Source organism: Plecotus auritus (assembly GCF_963455305.1).
Source record: "Plecotus auritus genome assembly, chromosome: 3".
NCBI lineage: Eukaryota > Metazoa > Chordata > Mammalia > Chiroptera > Vespertilionidae > Plecotus > Plecotus auritus.
The window spans coordinates 102,078,339-102,100,011 of NC_137772.1; the positions used below are offsets into that span (position 1 = coordinate 102,078,339).

General features: G+C 38.7%; 1 protein-coding gene across 1 annotated transcript in view; it reads right to left on the reverse strand.

The window, feature by feature from the left end:
* Positions 1-495: 495 nt before the first annotated feature.
* TNFRSF19 (TNF receptor superfamily member 19) overlaps positions 496-21,673 on the reverse strand; it is a 134,307-nt gene continuing 113,129 nt past the window's right edge. Inside the window, exons 8-10 of the mRNA XM_080659929.1 lie at positions 18,800-18,902; positions 17,566-17,965; positions 496-2,978 (exon numbers count right to left, since the gene is read on the reverse strand). Of these exons, the coding sequence (XP_080516055.1) occupies positions 2,967-2,978; positions 17,566-17,965; positions 18,800-18,902 (515 nt within the window). The 3' untranslated portion in view covers positions 496-2,966. The remainder of the gene's footprint in view (positions 2,979-17,565; positions 17,966-18,799; positions 18,903-21,673) is intronic.

Genomic DNA, 21,673 nt, shown 5'->3' on the forward strand with positions numbered 1-21,673 from the left:
GAAAGATCAGAACTTAGTGAGACTCTCACATGGGACAGCAAGATGGTGTGCATTCACACCATCAATCACTTTATTCTAGACATGCAAATGAGAATACCAGGTAACAATTTTATTCACAAATAAAAAAGGTATTACAAAACTATTCATATAAGAAAATTCCAGTATGCAAAACAAAAATAATGAAATCTAAATTGAGTCAAGCTGACTACCTTAAGGCAATGATATATTTTTTCCTTTTTTTTTGTTTATATTTTTACTAGCCTAGACAGTAAGTAGTGCTTAACCTAGGTAACAACAACATTAACTTTATCTAAAGTAGAAAAATTTATATTTAAAATATATATTCCATATACATAAAATTAGAAAACTCATGCCTTTATATGGTTGTCTTTCAAATCCTTGTCTCATTCTTGTCGATGACTGTTTGCAGTATTAAAAGTCACAATTACGCACTCCCAGCCATGTTATTACTTAATGAGTTTCCAGCTTCAGCACTCTAGCAGCTGAGTTTATTTGAGTGATAGAGCGTATTACAATAATGTGAAATGAAAAATTGATTTTCCTCAAATGTTTACAAAGAATGTAGAATATAACACTGTATGTGTCTATAGTAGTGGGGTAAAATGTCTTCATCTTAATAAAAATAATCCGGATTTTTCAAATGCAGTGTCAAATCAAATTGACTTTCAACTCTAAATATTTATCTACTGATAAGAAGTGATGTTTCAGGATTTTTGGCCAGTCTCATTCTCATCAATCTAGCTTTCTCCAGCAAGTGTTTGTCCTTAAAGTTAATGAGGGCTCATATGGAAAATATATTCAGGTTACAAAAATGAGCACAACCTTGGCTTACTTTGATCATCCCTCTTTCATAACAAAAATGATCAGATTGCATACAATGGAACACATATATGAATTTAAAGAGCATTTTCATAGACATCTTGTTGTCAAGTCCTAAATATTTCACCTGAGTTTCCTAAAGACAATTCTCATAAGAGTTAGTGAGTTCCAAAGTTTAAGAACTATTGGTTTATGGTAAAACAAAACAAAACAAGACAAAAAAACACAACACACAAACAAGAAGAAAGTAGAAATCAATCGATTATGACTGGGTGCTCACACAAAATTGTGAGTTACCATGAGACACTCTAATTTCATATTTCAGTTAAATGAACTGAGGTCATGAGAAGGACAAACTCAGGCAAGCTAACATGCACATATCAGAGCCTGAAACTATGGATAGAGAAACTGTTCTAGCCACAGAAAAGGGGATCATTAGGTTTTACTGATGTCTTACAAAGAGAGAAACGTATGAGGTAATAAGTGAGAAGATAATAATGTCCAGATTTTTAATGTTCAGTTTAAATGTTTAGTTTAGGTAAAAGACACTGATTTGGATGGGGTAATTCTGAAACAAAATATTTTGGTACATTCTAACACACTGATGTTCAAAGGTCTTTCTTTTTTAAAAAGTACAAATGGGACAAAGCTAATGGAATCAGTTAAAAGGCCAGATCTGATCATGTAGGTTTAAGAAAGAAAAAACAAATCCTATTCAATTAACTTCTCTCCGGGCCATAAAAGATGAAGGAAATGAGCCATCCCCAGTTCATGCCTGATCTGCATTTATTTCTGTCTTAGCTATAGAGATATTTCTAGTGCATAAATTCCAATGTGAGAAGGGATGGGGTAAGCATCTGAACAGAAGCTCCACACTTAAATCAGCATTGTCTGGCTAAGATGGGACATTATTGTCCTAACTAAGCTGATGAGATCAGAGGGAACACTGTAACACTGGTCAAACTACATTGCAGCAGTTATGGGCTGTTCACTCAGAGGCCACTGACCAACTGCTTTTTCTCCTGGTTATAATATGTAGTGTAGTCTCATAAGATTGTTCACTTGGTGACATGTTTCAGTAGTAAAGGGATCATATATGTTTTTATTTCTAAATTCCTTAGTATGATAGGCAAAACAAAACAAAAAACAAACCAAGCTCATAGATACAGAGAACAGGTTGGTGGGTGAGGGGTAAGAGAAAGAAACAAAAAAAGATCTTTATCTTAATAAATACTTTTCTATAAAAGAGAAATTCTGCATCTTCTGTCACAGGGACAGTAACAGATGCTGCCATACCAACTGATTTCCACAGAAATATGCTCATCTTTGTATGCAAGTCTCTAGAATGTGTGTGTTCAGTGGTTTGGGACTCAGGGTGATGGGCGGCCTTTCCCCACCTTGTTCCCTGACACAGTCTTCTCATGACTAGCTCCAGAAGGTAGGTGTTTGTGAGCTGCTGGCTGAGGTTAGAAGTGTTGATTCTTTAAAAGACTTGTTTTCCTCTAATTTCTAGTTAGGTCAATTGGCTTCAACTAATAAACCCAAGATTTAGGCAGGCAGAATGAAGTCAATTCTAGCCTTCTAAGTCAATTAGTTTAGATGACAAAAAAGTGACCTTCCTCAAACAGAAACACTCATTTTTGAACCCATTCTACATAAAAACTAAGGTAACTAATCTGACATTGACTTTTAGTAGGATAATTGACTATGTGAAATTGTTTTAAAAGAAAATATAGATGAAAACTTATACTTTGGGTCTTGAGCCTTGTGAAAGCACATTCACCATGAAAATTCACACGACTGCATTTCTGGTTCTTGTTATTGGTCCGTAACCTCCCTGGCTGCCAACTCAGTGCATCAGTCCTTGAAACTTCTTGTTTAGGAAAGATGCAAAGCATTATGGTGCCTGCAGTCTTGTCCTGTTCTTCCTTGAGGTTTCAGCTTACAGCTGGTCTGGCTCAGCAGCAACTGGTTGAAAGGCTTAAAAAGTCATCAGTTTGATTCAGATTTATATTTCCCCCCAGAAGCCATGCAAGGTCCAGACTGCTTAGTCCATAAGTGTAAGTGGAGGCATGGGTGCCCCTTGGGTTCCATATGTGCACTTCTAATCCAGGAAGAATGGAGTCCTAAAAAGCTCCCTAAAACAGCAACAGAAGGAGAGCTTTAAAAACCATACCTTACAAATTAAAGCTTGGAAACTGTAATTGTAAAAAAAAATCTATATATAAAACTTTTACTAGTAATACACATGAATCCAATCACATACAGACAAGAAGCTCATGTAATGGTGTTCATATGTCCAGGTACCCATGTACTCTGAGAATAAAATAAAGATTCCATAACAACTCATAGTCACTCAATATTTGCAAACAGTACTTAAAAGATGATAATTTAACCCAAGCATGTCAAACTCATGGCCCATGGGCTGCATGCAGCCCACAACGAATATTTTTGCAGCCCAGCCAATATAACGGTATGTAAGAAATGTTTTAATAAAAATTTTGTAACTTAATTTTTATAATATCCTGTTATACATAATCCTACCTAATAAAATGGTAATATGCAAATTAACTGTCACTCTGTCACAAAGATGGTGGCACCCATAGCCACAAGATGGCGGCGCCCAGTCCTCTCAGCCCTGCTGGAGTCCCCCAGTCCCCTGGGGAGGAGGGTAGCTGCTGAGAGCGGGCTGCATGAGCGGCCTGGTGGAATGCTTGCTTCATCGCCGTGGCGACGAGGCAAGCGTTCCATGCCTGGCAGCGGATGGGCCTCTGGGCCACAGAGAGCCTCTGGACAGCAGGCTTGGAGTGGCCAGACCCCCTAGAGAGCTACTGGTGCACAGATTTGTGCGCAGGGCTACTGATTATTAATAATGAACTACAATGTTCTCTAATGACTTGATTATTATAATCGTGTTGCATTCATTTTTCTTATGCACCTTATGTGCAGGCACACCATCTCTCTCCACTAATACTAGCAGTGAATATTTTAGCAGTCAATTGCCATGTCATTAGTCTTATATTGACTTGTTTGGTGTGTGCAACAGGAAATATTTTGCTTTCAGAGAACAAGAAAAATAGGTTTATTTGCATTACGCTTATTAATTTGTATAGTTATCCAGTGTCTGGTAAGTTAATGTTCAAGAAAAAATATTAATTTTTATTAAAATGTTTTATTATTGTATGTTAACGATGACTCGTTTATTCCAGTCCTTTGTTTTTGGCATGTCTCTATCGAAATAAACCTACGTTTCTATGAAAATGAAAGCTTTTGGGGTTTTTTTGCAGCCCACATAAACTTAAACCTTGTTTATTTGGCCCGTGTTAGCCTTTGAGTTTGACATGCTTGATGTAACTCATAGCAAACAAAGTGTATTAACAAACAATGCTGATTTCAACCTCATTTAAACATAGAAAACCTATTTCTGTGTTGTACTTCTTTAAAGTAGAAAGATCTTAGGAGCCTTTTGATCCTTATTTAAAAGAACAAAGATGATTAATGAACAGTGCCATTCTTCATCTTTGCATTTAAAACTTACACTAAACTAGTGGAGAAAGTTTAGAAATAGTTTGGGAATGAGATTCCCCTTATAACGCTCTCCTTGAAGTACTCACACTCTTCGTAGGGCCGATCTCCTCTGGAAAGTGGAGCCCTTAGATTTGTCCTTATCACAAGAGGGCAGTGACCTCACCTCATGAGGGGACGAGGCACCGGCCAACTGGACATTACTGTACGTACGTAAAATTTTCATTTTATGCACTGACTCTTCATTAACTTGTGTACCACTAATTTGGCGTTAGTGACATATTGGATACATTTATGAAAAAAAATTCCCCCCTAGGCCTAAGGAGATTATCTGAAAATAGAAACTTCTGAAATACTCTCGATAATCAGAGATAGTTTAGTCAAATATGTCAATCAATAGATATAATAATAACCACATTAACATTATTGCGGGAGGCACATTATATTCATTTTGTCAATAAAGATATAGAGATTTTAACAGATTAAAAGACTAGAATCCAAGCCATTTCATATCTTTCTTACCATTCCACCCATTGTTTTATGCTGACACTTAAAATGTTGATTTAAAAAAAATCACCATAAAAAGCTTTTCCTATAAGTAAAGGGGCTGGCCTCCTTCTCCCAAACATCAAAGCGAATGATGTCCCAAATATCTTAGGTCTGTTCCCTTCTGGGGAGGGAGAAAAATTAAGGAAGGCTCTGACACCTATTGGCTTTATTTTGAACCATAACTCTCATCACCACATTCTGGGTGGTCTTAAACCACCCACAAGAAAGCATTTGTGTTTGGAAACAAATGCTTCATGCATTAGAAATCTGAACTTTACACCATATAAAGACAAACATGCTGTTATGCATTTCACAATATTCATGTGTAGCAAATCATATTGTACATCTTTAACTTATACAATGTTATATGTCAACTGTATCTCAATAAATCTTGGAAAAAGAGTGAATAGATGTTAACAAACTGAAAATATAAGTGAATGCCTAGGGAAGAATTTAAAGTTTTATTTAAAATAAAATAAATTAATCACTTAAAAAAAAAAAAAAAAAAAGGTCTGTTATGGCTATTGCTGCCCTTACACATCTCCTAAGTGGAAATACAGTGCTTTCCTGAATTATGAATGAGCCCATGCCAAGGAGCCAAGCTGACTAAACATGACCTCGAGGAACTAAAAGTCCTATACTTGGTTCATAATAGTAAGCTGCTGAAATCAAATTTTTAAATAAGTATATTCTCTACCTTGAAGAATTAGCCTATTGAGGGAAGTCTGAATTGCTTTTTGGAATCTAATGGATTGGATTCCAGTTAAATACATGGCTGACCCTTGAAATAAAGAGGATCAATTTCCCAAAGAGATACAGTTGCCACTATCTCCTATTTTCTTTTGAAGATTAAGCTTCATTCACCAGTTTCCCATCTTAAGTAAATGCATCCCAAGAAGAAGTACTTTTCAGAATCTGGAAAATGTTATGTTTTAGAATGGGCTCAAAATATTATTTGCTATTCTTCACCCTAGTTACTTTGGCTCAGTGGATAGAGCATTGGCCTGCAGACTAAAGGGTCCCAGGTTCGATTCCGGTCAAGGGCACATGCCCGGGTTGCGGGCTCAATCCCCAGTAGGGGCGTGCAGAAGACAGCCAATCAATGATTCTCTCTCATCACTGATGTTTCTATCTTTCTCTCCCTTTCTCTCTGAAATCAATAAAAATGTTTTTAAAAATATATTATTTGCTGTTTTTAATTTTAGGATAAAAATGGAAAAGATTCATTTTTTGAATTCAGAATGTCTTATTTAGATTTACTAAAATTATGTAATAATTATAACACATCTTGTAAAGCTAATAAAAACCTTTCATTAATAAATTACATTGTGTAACTTGAATGTAACACTTCCTCATTCATTTTATGTGTAATTATAACTTTCTATAATAATTTGTGTTGAAAATAACTTTATGCAGATCATAATCATCTTGAGAACATTCTTTGAAAAGGAATTAATATCATTATACCCACTTATATACTAAACTACATTTCTAAAATTTTACATTAATGTAAGTTTGATAATAGTGCCTATCAACCCTATGTCCACCTCACCAACAACATAAACAGAAAAAGGTAGAGAATGAGTTGGTTTTTACATAACTTGGTATCAAGATGTTTCATTCCTTAGTATTTACATCACAAAATTGGGGACAAGCTACAAAATTAAGATGAGTGGTAATTCTATTTACTGACAATACCCTGAAATAACAGTAGCACAATCATTTTAGTTACTCAGACTTTTCCCTAACGATGTATGGGAAGATGTAATAGATATTTGTGAAGGTAACACAAGCAAGTTTGTTATCAATGCCAATTGAATTGATAAAAAAGAAACTTCAACATCTTGTACTGAAAATAGCACTCATTAAACTCTAAGAGTTCTATGACTTTTATTTTGGAGTACCTGGCAAGGCATCCCATTGGGATACTGAGATTAGTTATAAAGGGGGTGGAGTCCTCTCCATGCATCTCTAACCTACTGTAAGGCCAGTTACCTGCTCTGGACTGCTGGGAGTCCTCAGCCCTGAAGGTTTGTGGGCCACAAGCCATCCTTGAGAACTACCCTCAGCTAAGCTAACTCTTTTTTTGTTGTTACTGTTAATCCTCACCTGAGGATATTTTACCATTGATTTTTAGGGAGAGAAGAAGAGAGAAGAAAAGACAGAGAGAAACATCAATGTGAGAGAAACACATCAATTGGTTGCCTCCTGCATGAGCCCCAACAGGAACCAGGCCGGGGAGGAACCTGTAACTGAGGTATGCGCCTTTGACCAGAATCAAACCCAAGACCCTTGGGTCCACAGGCCAACCATGAAAGCTATAAAAATTAGGGATGGCTCAAGAGAACAAGGTCAGTAAAAATCTTTCCCAACTACAGAGGTATGCATTTTTTTAAATTTATTTTATTCCACCATCATTTTTAAACTAATTGTTTGTTTCTTCCTTCCCTTACTTTTATCTCTTCTTCATTTTCTTTTTTTGAGGAACATTTTTTTTTTTTTTTTGCTTCAAAGCCAACAAATGTTTTTGTATAAAATTCCCTATAAATGCTCTGTAGAATGTGTTTGTAGTTTAAAAAATTAAAAAGTACTGCAGATTTAGATCAATATACAACCTAAAAGGAACACATCTCCATCTACATTTTGACATTATCATGTTCCTGATCTGAGTAGACAAGGGTTCACTCAGGAGCACATGCAACATGTCCCAGAGTGCTGCCTCAGTACCCAGGCCCCAGACTGGGGCAGGAGGGGCACACAGGGAGAGCAACACTGGTCTTGTGGGGCCTGGGAGCCTCACTGTTCTGCGACTCTGCACTTTTATACCAAGTCTGGTGTCATTCTTCCGGAAGAATGTATACCAACAATATATGTGCTTACATTAAGGAAATATTTATAAACATTAAGTCAAACTCAGCAAGGGCCACATCCTTGCCTGGAGAAAAATGTAAGGTCAGTGCCCAGGTGTCCTGTGTGCTTCTATGCCTCCAGTCTTGCAGAATGCCCAAAAGACCCATATGCCCGCAGTCACCACCTCCCCCAACCTTATTTTAAACCCTTGTATCTAGGGTTTATGCAGCATTTAGTCTCAGATCACAACGAATAATTTCCAACCAAACCGGTCAGTCAGTCAGAGCAGAGAGGAAGGAAAAGCATAGCTTTAGGAGACCTAAATTCATATGAATTTTTGGAATATTCATATGAAACCAAAAAAGACCCTAAATAGCTGCAGCAATCTTGAGAAAGAAGAACAAAGTTGGAGGGATCACAATACCAGTTATCAAGCTATACACAAAGCCACTGTAATCAAAACAGCGTGGTACTGGCACAAGAACAGGCATATAGATCAATGGAATAGAACAGAGAACCCAGAAATCAACCCAAGCTATTATGCTCAATAATATTTCACAGTGAAGGCAAGAGCACACAATGGAGTAAAGATAGTCTCTTCAATAAATGGTGTTGGGAAAATTGGACAGATACATGCAAAAAATGACACCACCAACTTACACCATACACAAAAATAAACTCAAAATGGATAAAAGACTTAAATGTAAGTCTTGAAACCATAAAAATCCTACAAGAAAATAAAGGCAACAAAATATCAGACATCTTATGTAGCAGAATTTTCACAGATACAATGCCTAGGGCAAGAGAAACAAAGAAAAAAATAAACAAATGGGACTACATCAAACTAAAAAGCTTCTGCACAGCAAAAGAAATCAGCATCAAAATGAAAAGGAAACCCACTGTATAGGAGAATATATTTGCCAATGATACATCTGATAAAGGGTTAATTTCCAAAATATATGAAGTACTCATACAACTCACAAAAAGGAAGACAACCCAATTAAAAAATGGGCAGAGGACCTAAATAGACACTTCTCCAAAGTGGACATACAGATGGCCAAGAGACATACAAAAAAATGCTCAACATCACTAATTATTAGAGAGAGGCAAATTAAAACCGCAATGAGGTACCACCCCACGGCTGCCAGAATGGCTACAATCAATAAATCAACAAACAAGAAATGTTGACAAAGATGTAGGAAAAAAGGAACTTTAGTATACTGCTGGTAGGAATTCAGACTGGTGCAGCCACTATGGAAAACAGTGTGGAGTTTCCTTAAAAAAATTTAAAAAATGGAACTGCCATTTGACCTAGTGGTCCCACTTCTAGGAATATAGCCTAAGAAGCCAGAAGCACCGATCAGAAAGAATATATGCACCCCTATGTTCATAGCAGTGCTAAAAAGCTGTCATACATTTACGTAAATGGAATACTATATAGCTGTAAAAAAAAGAAGGATCTCTTACCATTTGAGACAGCATGGAGGGACATGGAGAATATTATGCTAAGGGAAATAAGCCAGTCAGAAAAAGACAAGAATAACATGATCGCTTCAGAAGATGGTGGCTGGCAGGAGGGGTGAGGGAGAGGAAGTGAGTGAGTGGTGTGTGTGTGACTAAGGGACAGTTAAAGCCCCATAGGAGCACCAGGGGCTGGCAGACCAGGCTCTCTTAGACAAAGAGAGACTACCACCACTGCAAGCACTCCCCAGACTGTGGGACTCCGGCACGGAGCCGACGCCATCTTGAAGGGGAGAACAGCCTGTTTTAGGAACTCATCAGCACCACCAACCAGACAGGCCTTGGAACTGCCCCGCGACCCAGCAGCCACTCCAGCCAAAATCCTGCTGCCTCACCCGCAGACCCGCGGACCCTGGGACCTACACCTCCAAAGGTGCACCACTCGGCAACAGTAAGTGAAACCTCTCCCTCCCCAGCGGCAGAACTCCAGACAAAACATTCACTCGTTTCTCATGCACACAGACATCCGTAGGCAGTGCCTGGGAGCCACTGGGAGCCCCCACGGGTGTGATTTTGTACAGACAAGGGCGCACGGCCCTGCAGTAGAAATTCTGAACTCCCTCTTCCTGAATAACTGCCCAGGGACACCCCAGCTGTGCAACTTCAGAGCCAGGGCCCCACAGAGTGCATAAGAGGTCTGCGCCAGCAAAGGCACCTCCACAGATGCGCATTTCCAAAAGGCAGGCCCCCTAAGCCCATCTATCCACAGCGCACTGAAGGAGCAGCTGTGAGACTCTGCTGAGTGTGATTCTGCACAGACAAGGGCGTGCTGCCCCACAGTAGAAATTCTGAACCCCCTCTTCCTGAATAACTGCCCATATTCACCCCAGCTCCTCAACCTCAGTGCCAGGACCCCTCAGAGTGCATCAGAGCTCTGTGCCAGCAAATGCACCTCCACAGATGCAAATTGCCAACAGGCAGGCACCCTGAACCCATCTACCCACAGAGAGCCACTGTGAACTCTCCATGGGTGTGATTTTGGAAAAACAGGGGTGCACTCCCCTCCAGCAGTAGAAATTCTGAATTCACTCATCCTGGATACCTGCCCACAGGTGCCTCAATTACGCGGCTACATTGCCAGGGCCCTTCAGAGTGCTTCAGTGTGCCTCGTAGGCAAATGTACCACCGTGGGTGCCCCTGTGAGCCACCACTGGGAGTGAGCACCTATCCACCACAGGTGCAGCAACAAAAGCTGAGTCTGACCACCCCACAACTAAAGAACTCTGGACACCAGAGTTACGCCTTTCCAGAGTGCAGGCCCCGAGCCCCATCACCCCAACAGACGGTTCCTGGGTGCCACTGTGAGTCCCCCTGGGCACGTGTGATTTCAATTAAGGGTGCAAGACAGCAAAAATTGGAACACTTCCCTCCATGGCTGCTGAAATCTAGACACCACAGTTGTGCCTGTCAAGCTTGCAAGCCTACATGAAGAGAACCCAAATATATCAGGTAGGGAGCTACACTAGATTACCAAGCCCAGGAGAACTGAGAGATTACACCAGTAGCACCATCCCCAAAAGAACCTGGGTAGCAAAGCAATTGGATCTATACTTAAAACATTACAGGAAAACATGGGAAGACAAAAAAGCAATCCCCAAAGGAAAGAAAAAGGAATCACCAGAAAGGGAGTTAAATGAAATTGAGGCTAGCAGCTTATCAGAGAAAGAATTCAGAGTAATGGTTATAAGGATGTTTAAATGGCTGGATGACAAATACACACAACTCAATGAGAATTATAAGGAATCGAATGAGAATGTCGCCAACATGAAAAGGAGCCAAGAGGAGATTAAGAACAACATAGCTGCAATAAAGAACACAATGGAAGGCTTAAACAGTAGACTAGAAGAGTCTGAGGACCACATCAGCGAATTAGAAGACAAGGTAGAAAAAACACACAAACACAGCAGCAACTGGAAAGAAGACTTGAAAAGCAAGAGGAGAGCCTAAGGGAGCTTTGGGACAACACAAAACGAAACAATATTCTCATAATAGGGGTACCAGAAGGAGAGGAAGAGAAGCAAGGAATAGAAAACCTGTTTGAAGAAACAATGACAGAAAACTTCCTTGATATTGGCAAGAAAAAAAACCATGCAAGCCCAAGAAGCACAAAGAGTCCCAAACAAGATGAACCCTAAAAGACCGATACCAAGACACATCATAATTAAACTGGCAAACACCAACGACAAAGTAAGAATCTTAAAGGCTGCCAGAGAGAGACAGAAAGTTACCTACAAGGCTTCTCCTACTAGAATATCAACGGATTTCTCAACAGAAACACTCCAGGCCAGAAGGGAATGGAATGAAATTTATAAAGTGATGCAAAGCAAGGGACTGAACCCAAGAATACTATACCCAGCAAGGCTATCATTCAAAATTGAAGGTGGAATCAGGAGCTTCACAGACAATAAAGGGCTAAGAGAGTGTATCACTACCAAGCCAGCAATGCAAGAAATGCTAAAGGGACTGCTGTAAAAAGAAGAAAGAGAAAGGCAAGAAGAAACACAAACATTAAGGAAAAATATGACAATAAACATGTACTTGTCAATAATAACATTAAACGTAAATGGATCAAAGGCACCAATCAAAAGACATAGGGTAGCTGAATGGATAAGAAAACATGACCCATATATTTGCTGTCTGCAAGAGACCCACCTCAGAACAAGGATTCACACAGACTGAGAGTGAAGGGATGGAAAAACATTTTTCAGGCAAATGGAAATGAGAAAAAAGCTGGGGTTGCGATACTTATATCTGATAAAATAGACCTCAAAGTAAAGGCCATAACAAGAGATAAGGAAGGCCACTACATAATACTAAAGGGAGCAATTCAACAAGAAGATATAACTCAGGTAAACATATATGTACCCAATACAAGAGCACCGAAATACATAAAACAACTTCTGGAAGATATCAAGGGAGAGATTGATAGCAATACAGTCATAGTAGGGGACTTTAATACCCCACTGACACCATTGGACAAATCAACTAAACAAAAAATCAGCAAAGAAACAGCAATCCTAAATGACTCACTAGACCAGATGGAATTAATTGACATCTTCAGAACATTTCACCCAAAAGCCACAGAATATACATTCTTCTCAAGTGCACATGGAACATTTTCAAGGATACACCACATATTAGGACACAGGGAAAGTCTCTTTAAATTCAAGAAGATAGAAACCATATCAAGCATCCTCTCAGATCACAATGGCATAAAACTGGAAATTAACTACAATAAAAACAATCCAAAAAAATCAAACACTTGGATACGAAATAGCATGTTATGAAACAAGGACTGGGTTACCAGAGAGATCAAAGAAGAAATAAGAAACATCATGGCAACAAATGACAATGAAAACACAACAATCCAAAATCTATGGGACAGAGCAAAAGCAGTCTTGAGAGGGAAGTTCATAGCTCTACAAGCCTACTACAAAAAACAATAAACAGCTGAAACCGGTTTGGCTCAGTGGATAGAGCATCAGCCTGCGGACTGAAGGGTCCCAGGTTCGATTCCGGTCAAGGGCATGTACCTTGGCTGCAGGCACATCCCCAGTGGGAGGTGTGCAGAAGGCAGCTGATCGATGTTTCTCTCTCATCGATGTTTCTAGCTCTCTATCCCTCTCCCTTCCTCTCTGTAAAATATCAATAAAATATATATAAAAAAAATAAAAATAAAAAACAAGAAACAATGGTAATAAATTATCTAACCCTACAACTCAAAGAGTTAGAACAGAGCAACAAGAAAAGCCCAGTGTAAGCAGAAGGAAGGCAATAATAAAGATCATAGCGGAGTTAAAGGACATAGAGACCAAAGAAACAATACAAAAGATCAACAAAACCAAGAGTTGGTTCTTTGAAAGGATAAATAAGATTGATGAACCTCTCGCCAGGCTCACCAAGAAGCAAAGAGAGAGGACCCAAATAAACAAAATCAGAAATGAAAGAGGAGAAATAACAACAGACCCCACAGAAAAACAAAAAAAAATGTTAAAAATATTATGAACAACTCTATTCCAACAAACTGGACAACCTGGAGGAAATGGACATATTCCTAGAAAAATACAACCTTCCAAAACTCAATCAGGAAGAATCTAAACATCTCAATAGGCCAATAACTATGGAAAAAATTGAAGCAGTCATAAAAAGCTTGCAGCAAACAAAAGCCCAGGGCCAGATGACTTCACAGGGGAGTTTTACCAAACATTCAAGGAAGAACTAAAACCTATCCTCCTCAGACTATTTCAAAAAATTCAAGAGGAAGGAACACTTCCAAGCTCATTCTATGAAGCCAGCATCACCTTAATACCAAAACCAGATAAAGACAGCACAATGAAAGAGAATTACAGGCCAATATCCCTCATGAACATAGATGCCAAAATCCTCAACAAAATTCTAGCAAATCGGATCCAGCAGTACATCGGAAAGATCATACACCATGACCAAGTAGGATTTATCCCAGGAATGCAAGGATGGTACAATATCCCCAAATCAATAAATGTGATACATCACATAAACAAATTGAGAGATAAAAACCACATAGTCATATCAATTGATGCAGAAAAAGCATTTGACAAAATCCAACACCCATTTTTGATAAAAACTCTCAGCAAAGTGGGAATAGAAGGATCATACCTCAACATAATAAAAGCCATATATGATAAACCCACAGCCAACATCACACTCAATGGGCAAAAACTAAAACCATTTCCTCTAACAACAGGAACAAGACAGGGATGCCCGCTTTCACCACTCCTATTCAACATAGTACTGGAAGTACTAGCCATTGCAATCAGACAAGAAGAAATAAAAGGCATCCAAATTGGAAAAGAAGAAGTAAAACTGTCCTTATTCGCAGATGACATGATACACTACATAGAAAACCCTGAAGACTCCATCAAAAAATTATTAGACTAAATAAATGAATTTGGCAATGTAGCAGGATACAAAATTAACACCAAGAAATCTATGGCATTTCTATATACCAATAATGAACTTACAGAAAGAGAGACTAAGAAAACAATCCCATTTACCATTGCACCAAAAAAATTAAGATACCTTGGGATAAACTTAACTAAGGAGGTAAATATCTCTACTCAGAAAACTTCAGGACTTTGAAAAAAGATATAGAGAAAGACATAAATAGATGGAAGAGCATACCGTGTTCATGGATTGGTAGGATCAACATCATTAAAATGTCCATACTACCCAAAGCAATCTATAGATTCAATGCACTCCCCATTAAAATACCAATGGCATATTTCACAGACCTAGAAAGAACTCTCCAAAAATTCATCTGGAACAAAACAAGACCCCAAATAGCCACAGCAATCCTGAGAAAGAAGAATAAAGTAGGAGGGATCTCAATACCAGATTTCAAGCTGTATTACAAAGCCACTGTTCTCAAAACAGCCTGGTAATGGAACAAGAACAGGCATATAGACCAATGGAATAGAATAGAGAACCCAGATATCGACCCAAACCACTATGCTCAATTAATATTTGACAAAGGAGGCATGAACATACAATGGAGTCAAGACAGTCTCTTCAATAAATGGTGTTGGGAAAATTGGACAGATACATGCAAAAAAATGAAACTAGACCATCAACATACACCATACACAAAAATAAACTCAAAATGGATAAAGGACTTAAACATAAGATGGGAAACCATAAAAATACTAGAAGAATCCACAGGCAGAGAAATTTCAGACATATGCTGAAGCAATTTCTTCACTGATACCACTCCTAGGGCAATGGAAACTAAAGAGAAAATAAACAAATGGACTACATCAAAATAAAAGCTTTTGCACAGCAAAAGGAACCATCAACAAAATAACAAGAAAGCCCACTGTATGGGAGAGCATATTTGCAAATGTTATCACTGATAAAGGTTTAATCTCCAACATTTACAGGGAACTCATACAACTCAATAAAAGGAAGATAAATGACCCAATAAAAAAATGGGCAAAGGACCTAAATAGATATTTTTCAAAAGAAGACAGAAGGAAGGCCAAGAAACATATGAAAACATGCTCAAAGTCCCTAATTATCCGAGAGATGCAAATCAAAACAGCAATGTGGTACCATTTAACACCTGTCAGAATGGCAATCATCAACAAATCAGCAAAGGACAAGTGCTGGTGAGGATGCAGAGAAAAAGGAACCCTCGTGCACTGCTGGTGGGAATGCAGACTGGTGCAGCCACTGTGGAGAACAGTATGGAGTTTCCTCAAGAAACTAAAAATGGAACTCCCATTTGACCCAGTAATCCCACTTCTATGAATATATCCTAAGAAACTAGAAACACCAAATCAGAAAGAATATAGGCACCTCTATGTTCATAGCAGCACAATTTACAATAGCTAAGATTTGGATACAGCCTAGGTGTCCATCAGCAGAAGACTGGATTAGAAAACTATGGTACATCTACACAATGGAATACTATGCTGCTATAAGAAAAGAAGGAATTCTTACCATTTGCCGCAGCGTGGATGGAAATGGAGAGCATTATGCTAAGTGAAATAAGCCAGTCAATGAAAGAAAAATACCACATGATCTCACTCATTTATGGATAATAAAGAACATTATAAACTGATGAACAAAAAGATAGATACAGAGGCAGTAAAGCATCAAACAGACTGTCAAATTACAGCAGGAAGGGTGGGGAGAGGTGGGGAGATAAGAGATCAACCGAAGGACTTGTATGCATGCATATAAGCACACCAATGGACGCAGGACACTGGGGGGTGAGGGCATGTATGGGAGTGGGGTGGGGGGACAATGGGAAATATGTACACATGTAATACCTTAATCAATATACACACATATGGTTCACTAGTATTTATATGATATTTACTTAGCAGGCTGGTCTGTCAGTGTATTTCCAGTGCCCACCTCGCCCAGTACTTGGTGGTATGCCAGGGACACAGAGCTGTAGCAGAGAGTCAACCTCAAGTTCAGTTTATTTCGTGGCTCTGGAGAGCCTCAGGTACAATTGCATTCCCTGGATGTCCAAGACTAGCCAGAGGTACACAGGTAGTGGGGAGGCGGTAACTCCTCACAGTGGCTACAATGTTAGGGGTCTTCTAAACAGCATTCGGAGTCAGCCAAGAATCCAATTGCAAATAAGGAACTCAGAATGAGTTTGGGGATTTGGCCATTGGTGCCTGGTGACACCCTCTATTTTCCTTATCATTGTCATGATCATTAACTTTGCAATTACCTTTATTTGAACACCTAAACACCAGACACTATGCCAAGTATTTTGTTTCTAATTGTTACAGCCTCTCTGGAAGGTATTATTACCTCCATGTTACAGAGGAGAAAATGAGTCCAGAGAGGCTTATTAACTTTCTCAAGGCCCCCAGCTAAGAAAAGGCTTGCCTTTTCAGCTCAGGAATTCATTAAATGATGCCCCATTACCTTAGATTGCCATTTGTAGCTATATTTCAAAGAACCCTAGCAGGTACCACAGAGGGACCTCAGGATCTGTCTTCAGCCAATCATGTGTCAAGTTGCAGGATTCTCTCCCAGCAGCTTAAGTTTTGATGAAGATGCTCTGACTAATCAGACATGTAAGATATAATTTGATTTTCTTAGGGCTCTGCTCTGATATTTGTGTGTGTGTGGGGGGGGAGGGGAGGGTGGTAAGCGAAAGAAAGAAAAAGATTGAAATAGGAAGGGAAGGAGGAAAACATTGGCCTATATGACTTTCGGTGGTGGGCACACAATGCAATATACAGACCTTGTAACATAGAAACCGATACCTGAAACCCATATGTTCATGTTGACCTATGTCACCCCAATAAATTTAATTTAAAAAAAAGAATCACATGATCTCACTCATATGTGGAATCAAATGAACACAATAAACTGATGAATGAAAAACATCCAGAGATAGTGAAGCATGCCACAGAATGAGGTATTTGAGATGGAAGTGGGGAGGGCTGGAAGAGATTATCCAAAGAACTTTTATGCAGATATGCATAGCCCATGGACAGACAATAATGTGGGGAAGATCTGGGGAGAGGCGGGAACAAGGTGAAGGGGGCCAATGTGGGGCGGGGGGAGGAAGGGGACATCTGTAATACTGTCGACAATAAAGATGAATTTAAAAAAACTAAAAGAATATATTCTTCTTTAACACACAAGAAGTTATGAAAGATGGCAAACCTTCTCATCAGGTTCCCCCACATATTGTGGTAGGAACAGAATTCATTCCCTATGGTCTTCCAAAAGTCAATGCTTTGTCCACAGTAAAATCAGTCATTGCCTTACCTGGAGGGATGTCTGAGTTTGAGTGGTTCGGTTAATGATATCCCCACTCGTTTGACCTAGCTGGCTTCTAGTAATTACTGCATCCTGAGTTCGCACTGGTTTTGTCAGTGAGTTGTATCTAAACAAATCAGTAGTTTCTGTAAAGTTTTCAGAAGGAGCTTGAATTGCAACAGTGCCACCAACCAAATCCTGACTACTGTTTGAATCCAAGGATTCATTTTCTGGATTGAGAGAATAAATATCTTCTCCAGTGAGTTCAGGATAAGAGTCACAAAAGGAGATATCATCACCATAAATGGGATTTTGCATCAGAGGCCAGGCATCCGAAAACTCGCCACAGATGGACTGAGAAAGGGACCCGAAGAAAGACGGCATGGTCTCTCCCACTGGACCTGCATTTCTGAACACATGTTCAAAAGACTTTTAAGTGTTCTATAGGGAGAAAATACACGACTACAATGCAACATTCCAACAATACTTTCAAGATTTCTAGATGAAATAGAAATTTGTTATCAGAATTCCAGTTGTTATAAACTTGCTTTAATACAATAAGCTTAATTCCTCCAATTACTTTAAAATTTAATATACTTAGTTTTAATCAATGTAGTTATACTTAATACAATGTCTAAAACATACAGTTTCCTGGGTCTTAACTGAGTTTGAAGGCTGTTCTAAAATTCTATGAGTACATGACATGCTAAAAATTACTTGCAGATGGCATAAGTGTCACAAATAATAAATATAAGGCAAAAATAAAATTGAGGGGCTCTAGCTGGTTTGGCTCAGTGGATAGAGCGTCAGCCTGTGGACTGAAAGGTCCCAGGTCCGATTCCAGTCAAAGGTACATGCCAGGATTTGCGGGCTCAAACCCAGTAGGGGGCGTGCAGGAGGCAGCCAATCAATGATTCTCTCTCATCGTTGATGTTTCTATCTCTCTCTCCCTCTCCCTTCCTCTCTGAAATTAATAAAAATATATTTAAAAATAAAATAACATAAAATAAAATTGAGGGTAAAGTATAAAAAATATTGTATTGGATATTAGTAACCCTGAGAGACTGACCTAATTCTTGCCAAACACATGCCCCCTCCAATGACTAGAATGGCATTAATGATATTAAAAAGTGATGCCCCCATGAAACATTTTTAAATTTTTCACATGAAAATTGGTAAATGAATGTAATGCATATTTGCACAAGCATTATGAAATTATATTGCTTAAAAAATACCCGGTTACCTCTCCTGAAGTGTGGCCTGGGAATGCACCCTGCAACCAAGAGTCACCTGGTCGATGCTGCAAGAGTCATCACAGCACAAGGATGGGATCAAATGAACAGGCCCTAGGAAAGACAGCAGAGGTATGAAGCATAATGCTTTTCCTGGGAATGTTCTCTTTAATACCAGTTCAACATCGTTCTTGAAACTTTAACTATTCCCCTTTGGGTAACTTTTTGGGGAAAGGGAATATGAATCTTAAATTTTTTCTCTGTTTTTATCTTTTAATAAAAATGATGAACCATTTATATACCTAGAGTAGTCAAAATCATCCTATCTAATAAAGAGGGAATATGCTAATTGACCCTCACGCCATCACAAAGATGGAAGTGCCCACAGCCAATAAGGAGGGAATATGCTAATTGACTACCACTCCCTCAAAGATGGTGGCACCCACAGCCACAGATGGCAGCACCCAGTCCCCTCAGCCCCGTTGGGGTGGCAGGTGCCCGGCTGCTCTGCGTGCCTGCCTCCGGAGTCCCCCAGTCCACTCGGCACCCCAGCCACCCAGGGCCAGCCCGAGGTACAGGTAACTAGGGCTGGCTGAGGATTGTGCTGCCAGCAGTGACAGCAGCAGAGGTGTGATGGGGGTGTCGCCTTCCCCTGATTGCCAGGTCACCTCCCGCCCCTGAGGGCTCCCAGACTGTGAGAGGGGGCAGGTCGGGCTGAGGGACCCTCCCCCTCCAGTGCATGAATTTTCATACACCAGGCCTCTAGTAGAGACATAAAGTAGAATGGTGGTTGCCAGGCACTGGGGGAGGGAGAATGGGAAGTTAGTGTATAATGGGTACAGATTTTCAGTTTGGAAAAATGGAAAAGATCTGGAAATGGATGGTGGTGATGGTTGCACAATAATGTGCATGTAGTTAGTCCACTGAACTGTACACTTAAATTTATTGAAGAAAAAATTTAGATATAAAGAGAGATTAGATACACTTAAAAATAAATCTTCCTTAGCCCTATAAACTAGAAATAAACACTGTCAATTTGGTGAACAGCTAGATTTCTCTCTATATATATATACACACATAATTCTAATTTTATAAAACCATAAACATACTAAAGCATCCAGGCAAATACAAAGACACACATATATAGAGAGAAAAAGGCTTGAAGTAATTATATATATATACATGTACATATATATTTATGTATATTCAAATTTAACATGAGGATTATCTCTTTACTTTTATAAACAGGAGAATAATATGAAACTAAAATTTCCCTTTTGAAAATATATTGAGATGCAACTGCAAACTAATGTTAAGCAGGCTGGACACCCAACATATTTTCATCTGAATCTCTCTCAAACAGGCCACACCTGTGCTGTCTGAATAGGTGTTATTATGACCATGAGGAACTCACTTGGATTCACTACCAATTAACTCAACAAATGTGTCATGCTCACTGTGGAATTTCTCAAAATTATTTGAAAGCAAAAGGCACTCCCATTCCTTATAGAAAAGGCTAGTTCTAGGACTCAATCAGTGAAAGTATAAGATGAGCATAAAACAACCTGAAGGGACTTCCACTTGCCAAATCTAGGAAAATTTGAGCATCAAAATAAATGATTGCAAAGGATTGTAACCCATTGAATTGGGTCCATTAGTCCACACTAATTAAAGTAAATAAATGGAAAGAAGGGGATGTTCTTTCTGACCACAGTAAGCCAACTAATGTAGAAAGAATGATGCAATTAGAAAACCAGCAATTGTTAACCATTATACTAATGACTGACTCAGGTAAGAATCATCAGAGGATGCTAAATTACTGGGCCAAAGTTTGGAAGCAATAGGATGTTTACATAATCTCAAATAACCTCCTACGAAGCTTCATTAATTACCAGGAACAATGATTATTTTGCAGCAGAGAAAGCTTGCAGACACCACCTTAACAAAGTGACCCTAGTTAATCTGACCGGAAATGAGACAGATATACCTCCTGATATGGCGCACTGAGAAATACACAACATCACCTCTGTGGTATTTCTGAATCTAATCATAAAAATAAAAAATCAGAAAACCCAAACTGAGGGTCATTCTACAAAATTATTGGCCTGCGTTTGTAAAAAATATTGTCATAAAACACTAAGGAAGATTAAAAAAATATTCCAGATTAAATGAGAGTAAAAAGACAGGACAAGTAAATAAGTGTCATCTGGGTTTTCTTTTGCTACACATGACATTATTGAGACAATTAAGAAAATCTGAATATATTCTGTAGATTATATAATAGCAATAGATTTAATGTTACTTTCCTGATTTAATAATCATGCTTTATGTAAGTCTTAAATATTAAATATTCTTGTTCTTAGAAAACAAACAGCAAAGTAATAAGGGGTAAAGGGACGTCATATCTGAAAATGATTTTTAAATGGCAAGTGAAAAAAAGTGTATATATATGTGTATATATACACTTGCAAAAATGTGTGTGTATATGCAAAATATACAAAACACATATGAATATATGTATACACATATGTGTATATATATACATATATATATATATATATATACACATACATATATACATACACACACACACACCACTTAGAGAGAGATAAAAATCATAAAGTAAATGTCAAATGAGATAAATGTTAATATTTGGGAAATCTGAGTGAAAGGTATGGGGAAATTTTTTTGTCCCAGTCTTTCAACATTTTTGTAAGTCTAAAAATATCTTATATAATAAAAGCCTAATATGCAAATTGTCCCCTTGGGCAGTTGTTTGACTGGGAGTTCAACCACTCACTATGACGTGCACTGACCACCAGGGGGAAGCGCAAAACATGGCGGGTGTCCGCGATGCCAGCAGCAGGTGGTAGTGGAGGCGCTGC